General features: G+C 38.5%; 1 protein-coding gene across 1 annotated transcript in view; it reads right to left on the reverse strand.

Annotated features, from left to right (window-relative positions):
• Positions 1-6,013: 6,013 nt before the first annotated feature.
• SPMIP7 (sperm microtubule inner protein 7) overlaps positions 6,014-6,876 on the reverse strand; it is a gene marked incomplete at its 3' end in the record, with an annotated part of 11,646 nt that continues 10,783 nt past the window's right edge. The window contains 2 exon segments of the mRNA XM_010164956.1: positions 6,014-6,121; positions 6,631-6,681. Coding sequence (XP_010163258.1) covers positions 6,014-6,121; positions 6,631-6,681 — 159 coding nt within the window.

Raw genomic sequence — 6,876 nt, forward strand, 5'->3', positions numbered from 1 at the left:
AGATCCTGTCCTCTCTCTGACACAGACAACTGTGGCCTTGGACAAGACACTTCAGCCTCCTCAGTCTTCATCTTTTAAAAACTCATGCTATAAACTACTTTACCAGTGTTATGACAATTAATTAGTTGATGCTTCAGAAGTGCTGCTCAGTAAATAACACTTTGCTAGAATGCATATGCATTGTGTAAGCACTGCCCTCTACTGAGTATTATGAGAGCTGATGCATTATGAGTAGCCAGTTTTAAAATGCTAATGACTGCCAGATTTTCACTTAATTCTGGAGGCAGAGGTTTTTAATGTGGAATGATAAAACATAATTTCCATCCTAACTCCTTTTGTAAAATTTCAAGAGGTAGATTGCAATAAGTACCACAGTGAGAAATCAAGAAGTTGCTGTGCTTTAATACAAAAGGCACACAAAAGAGGAAAGCACAAGGCAGATATAACGCTTGATTGATATGAACTGTTGCTGTGTATGCTGGAATGCACTAAGTGTGCTACACTACTACTACACGGAGTACTGCTAACTCATTGAGGGTGTAAGGGAGTTCTAGCAATGCCAAGGAGGAGAGTTATTTGTGTCTGTCAGACTGAGCACTTACCAGAGCCCTGCCCATGAATGTTACAGAGGAAATCCCCATCACCAGCGTGGGAGGCTTTTTTTCCATTGACCCTTAAAACACCTGCAGAACTAAAATACCACATAGAGCATAACCTTTTCTGAGCAGCTGATTGGGGAAGAGGTCAACCAAGGAAAAAGCTGGCGACCAGGGGTGGAGGAGAATTATACAAAATTATATACCTATAAAGATGTTTAAGAAAAACTGATCAGTGGATTACTGTTGGGAATCCATATAATGCATGAAAAACAGTTCCTGTAGGCTTTTCAAAAGTATTTGGTTCAAAATGCACTTCTGAATAAGAAAGCTGAAAATACAGTGTTTCCTCAAAATTCAGACCATTCTCCTCTTCCTTGATGCACATTTGGGTTGCAGCAGCACTTACACACAAAGAATCGGATTTTTAGAAGTGCTCAGCACCTAAAAGTTTCATTGTAGTGTTTGTGGCCAAATTTTCACAGGAGCTTTGCAATCAGTGTGCACCCAGAATGTGAGCTCTTTCAGAATTCTGGTTTTCATGTGTGGTTGCCAAGCTATATTTGAAAGCCTGGCTGGCTGCACAAAACACACTCTTTAGCTCTCAGGTGCTTCCCTATTTAGTATATGGTTAGCTATGTAACATATAAAACCAAATGTAGTATTCATTTTCAACAAATAAATGTTATAAGCAAATAATTAATAATCAAATCAGTAAGAAACAAAGAAAAAATAACCAAAGAAAACAGAAATAATCGATCCAGACTCCCAAGTCTTCTAAAACAAATTGCAGAGGTCTCAGTTCTGCAAAATATATGAAGAGCTACTCAATTCTATCCCTGTTCAGGAAAACTTGTTAAGCAGATACTTTTAACTCATTGATTCCAATGGAATTTACACGTGAAAGTTTGAAAGAAAAGAATGCAAATACTAGAAGAGAGTTTAAAGTAGGTAGACAAGTAGAGAAAGTAGGGAAAAAAAACCCACAAGAAAAATAAACTATGCAAAAAAATTTGGTAAATTTAAAAATACAACAAAAGTCACTTGATCTACTGGACAATTGTTGTCCAGTATACCTAACAAAATTACACAAGCAACATACAATGAAAATACAAAAAAGCATCAAAGCATTCACATTGGAACCTCTTAGTGGCACAAAAAGACAAGATTCAAGCTTACAACTCCTGTGCTCTGACGAAGTAGTCCACCTGACGGAGAACTGAGCTGTAAAACAGTACCGTGATAAGTTTTATAAAAGATTTTTGGAGATCTGTTGGTGAAAAGGACTGCACTAGAAAGGGATTTTCAGAGTGCTCTTTCACAATAACTTTCTAATTTTTTTTACTAGCTCTTTTTTTCACAAGATTTGTGTGCTGCCCTTGGCAAAGAAATGGTAGAAGATTCCGGCTTCTAGGCATACATTGCAACATAATCAAGGATGAAAGAGAGGAACAAGTTAATCCTAAAGCAGATTCGGGAGTGCATACACCAAGCAAGGATATTAAGAATGATGCTGCATTCCAGGGCTGGAACAGACTTCAAGAAATGATGTAATTGAGCCCTTTCTCTAAAGACAGGCTTTAATAAAAGCCTGGAAGAGAATGAGAGGATCTGAATTACCATCCAGGATCTTTGGTCAAGTGCGAAGATGAAGAGTCTGACCTGAGAAAAGCACTTCCACAGCTCCCTTAGGGAAATGCCCACTGATCATCCTCGTCTGCCACCAGATTACAAACATAGTTTTAATTAATAAATTCAGATTAATAAATTTAGCACTTCTAGATAAGTCACAATACTTATGACGTGGCTTTTTACATGTAGTTAAAGCTCCCACAGCTATTCCATGTCTGAATCACAGAGAAAAACTGGAAAAAAAATTACTTAGATTCCTAAATCTTCACTTGTGTCTCTGTCTAACTTTTAAGAACTATGCCCATCTTTTTGGGCTCATTTTTTTTGTGCTACTATTTTTTAAAAACACGTTTTAGTAATGCACCATTTCAACAGCTTAAAGCTCAGAGTTTGATAAAAAAAAGGCAGAGGCTAGGGCTCAGGATACATGACGTTTCATTCCTAACAGTGCTACAGATTCCCAATGGCATTTGGCAAACCACTTAATCCCACTGCACCTGGATTCCCATCTGTAAAACTTCCAAATTACACAGTAGACTTTCGAGTATTATCTAGAGTGCTGGGCACATGCACAGCAACTTTTCACAACACTGATCTTATACAAGGGGCTTTTAGGCTCAACTGTAGCATAAATCATGACTTCTATCTCTTTTCTAATTCCTTAACAAAAAAGAAGAGAGGCAGTTTCCTGTTCTGCCAAAAGGAAGAGAGGGTGGGCACAAGGGTAACATACAAAACATGCCCAGGTTCACCACTCTTCCTGTTTGTCTCTGCAAAATTACATGACAGATGACTCTTAGCTAGTTTCAGCTGTGCTAATAATTTGAAGGGCAACCACTTTCTTGCATGGTCTGGGGAAGAGCAGTGTCTCACTCTGGAGTAATGCCTGAGCGCTGATGCTGTTGCCCAAGTGCTAGAGGCAGGAAGTGCAACTGCTAGTCCATGAAAGAGTGAAAGTGACTATTGACAATGACGTTTTTACATTTTACAGACTTACAAAGCATATTTAGGCCTCTAAATCCAAAGCATATATCTAACTTCTCAAGGATTTTCGTGGGAGTATAGCAGCTTTAATACCTTTACACATCTTTCCAGAGCTACTGGCAAACACAGAAAGTGGAAAAAAAAATTATAGGGATCACTTTTGTGTCTCCTTTCTGATTTTCTTTCTTCTGCTTAAAATCATAGCAATCTTAATGTCTGACAATCACAGAGAATAAATATGCTTTACAAAGAACTTAATACAAACTTTCAGGAGGAATTGAGTTTTGCACAGATTTGAGATGTCAGAATCTTTTAGGACTCAGAGATCTTGGTCTCCTGGTTTCCAGAAATCAATGAAATTCATGGCTTCACTCACTGAAAACCAGGAAAATTACATGGAGGATACTGGAGAAGGTAATAAAGAACCTGTTGCTCAAACTTATAAATCCACTCTGATACTATATGCTGCAAATAGTTCCAGACAACATGTCTGTCTGTTTGCACTACAGTGTACACTTCAGCTTCTATTCTTCAAAGCTCTACAGCAACAGCAGTCACAACAACATGGCAGAACTAAGGGTTAATAGGTCTGTTAACTTCCCTTCAAACTCAGAAATCTGTTCACCACTATGTTGTATGCTATGTGCACTGTATTTTTAAAGCACATTTCTCAAGAATAATTTTATACTATTTTATGTTCTAATTCAAGCAGAAATTACAAGTTAGATGAAGGCTGTGAGAAATCAGATGACTTGTGCAGGAGGTGAGATAAAACAATCAGAATGGTACATTATGTACATAAAAGCTTGACATTAATAGGTTTGGTTACAGTAATACGGGTCAAATTTGACCACTGTACAATGCTTAGCACCTTATTTTGCCTTCAAACCTACTGCTGTACTGAGTAAGTCTGTGTGAAGAATGATGTGCCGTTCCTAAGTGTGGCAGCATGTGCTGAATTACAAAAGGACATGCATTCTCCCTGAAACTGATGTAAGAAACAGAAATTAATAGACTTCAGGTGGAGCTCAGAAATTCCAGCTAATTCCAAGGTAGCTCCCAGCAACTAGGAATGTTTAGCACATACTCTGCCATATTTGAGTAAGGCCCAGCATTATGCCTTTTCTTCAGAACAGAGAGGGAAATATTTTCACAGTTTCTCTCTCTCTGCTTCCCCCAATGAAGTATCCTTTCTGTAGTTTCCTCAGAAATGTGGACTGTGCAGGATCACTGAAAGGACAGAAAGGTAAGGCCTATGCGAAGAGAAAATCTGATTAAGTAAACAGAACAGTCTCTTTCCTCTTTTGTTTTACCATTTTTAGTTCTTATCATGATGTTGTTACTTCTACCGTTTTGCTTTCTCAAAAGTTTGCAAATAAATGCTTAATACCAGCTCAAGCTACTAAAGACAACTTTAGGAAATGCTTAAAGAGAAAACCTTTGCATGACAAAAGTTCGTGACCTAGCTAAAAGTCAGGAGATGTTCCTCATGGCATTCGGGGAGCTTTTGCAAACTCAAAGGCCATCTAGTGGCTAAAGTTAAAAAATCACACATTTTTAACATGGTTATATTCAAGTCACACTACCCAACAAAGAATGGCACACGCACTTCTACCCAATAGACCTAACACTAAAGAACAGGAAGAGTTTGAAGTATGAAAGTATGTCATAGTTTGAAAATAAATATACTTTATTTGGAACTATGGACTCTATTCATAATGGCATCAGCAGAAATTCCCAGTGCATGCTAAGCTCAGAACTTTCTCTTCCATGTCCTCCCCACTTGAGCCTTCAGTGCAACACAAATCTATTTTCTGCTGCTGGGCATTTACAGGAATGCTTGTGTTAGGTAGTCTCAGCATCATTAGGAACCACGAGTCAGGTGTTCTGGGGTATGATCTAGCAGATGTGCCCAGGCTAGCTTCACATGCAGCCTTTCTCAACTGAGAAAAAGGGCAAGGTGCCTGCAGAGTTCTTAAAACTTGGATGTGCAATTAGTCTATCGAGGTTAACAGCAGGAGGGAGAGGATACTCTGATTTCTATCCCAGCAAAGGTCAAAGTCTGCTGATCATGAAGAGTTCATTACACCAAGACAGAATATTGCACTGGCGTTACCACAGACAGCTTTTACTTCCCAGGATGGGCACACTAAGGGTAGCTTTGTGTCCAACAGTCAATTATTGGTAGTCCATTATGACCATGCTGTACTAGATGGATGGGAGGGTCACGTGGGCTACAGAGCAACTCCCAGATGGAAAAAAAACCTAATCAACATTGCTGACTGATGAGCATGATGCATGGTGTTATGAGCATAATTTCCCTGAAACTATAACACTAATGCGATAAAATAAAGAATCAGGCCTTAATGTTCTATGACAAATCAATACTTAGTGAAAACAGGTTGCATTTAAGCTTACCATAACAGAAGTAGATGGATAAAATCTGTTATAACATGTTCTCAGTAGACATCGCTCTGCTCATTTTGTATCAGCTTCTTTGAGTAATTTTGTATACCAAGGCTGAATGCCCTTAGATTTATACAGACCTACACTGAGCACTGCAGGCAGTTACCACTGTAGGCCATTTGCTACTGACTCAGTTATTAAAAAGTACTCTTCAAGTTCAACCTTGAATCTGAAATCTCACTTTGCTCCCTGTGTTAAGAGACCTCATTCAAGTTATTAAAAAGCATAAGGAACATTCCCCCCTCATTTTTTATTTTTTCATTTTTTGGCCCAAGACCAGAGCTTTCACCGTTTTTTCCCCTTTCCCAAGTAACAAGAACTGAAGAGAAACATACTGTGCAGTGCTTGAATAGCGAGGCTTTGAAGTTCGCACATGGTTAAGTGGGATTAAGTCTACACTGTCACTGTCAATGTCTTCAAAATTTACTGCACCAACACAGCCACTGTTTGGATAGAAAAGAAATCAAAGATACGTACATTATTCATAAGACAGCTGGTGGAGACAGCTGAACTGCATGCTCCAAAATTCTAGTTATTTATTAAAATGGTCCACAAGAAAACACATGGACATGAACTGCCCCGTGTGCTTGGCATGTCCCAAGATGAAAACAATCATCTGCTGAACTTGCAACACATAACAAATGACAGCTCTAGCACATATGTGCAGAGAGGAGGCTTGGGAAGAGTGGAAATAAGAGAGAAATGTGTTATCTCCTGTCCTTTTGGCTATGTCCATAATTGGACTGGATATTTTTCCAAAGAGGACATAATGGATCCTGATTTCTAGTTTACAGGTAAAAGGCTGGAGTCACCAACAAACAAAGGAGACTCAGCATATGCTCTCCCTTGGCACCAGAAAATACCTTAAGATTAGATAACATGGATACAACTCTTGCTTCAGAAAATGAGAGACGGATTGCTCGGCCTTAATAAAAAATGTAGAAAGGGACACTGTACTTATGTATATAAAGGGATATGACAGATTTGAGAGCTTTGGCTTACACTGTTAAAGATAAAATAGATCAATCACCTTTTTTCACCAGATAGACTATTCTGATAGAATATTTATGAGGTCTCAAAACAGAGATGGTGACAGGTCAAAGTTTTGCTCTTGGAATGATGCAATGCTCATGTGAATTTGGTAAAAGACTGTGGTAAATAATTAGACTGACATACATATTAAATGACCCAGTTCAGC

This window comes from Antrostomus carolinensis, unplaced genomic scaffold (assembly GCF_000700745.2).
Source record: "Antrostomus carolinensis isolate BGI_N321 unplaced genomic scaffold, ASM70074v2 scaffold14473, whole genome shotgun sequence".
NCBI lineage: Eukaryota > Metazoa > Chordata > Aves > Caprimulgiformes > Caprimulgidae > Antrostomus > Antrostomus carolinensis.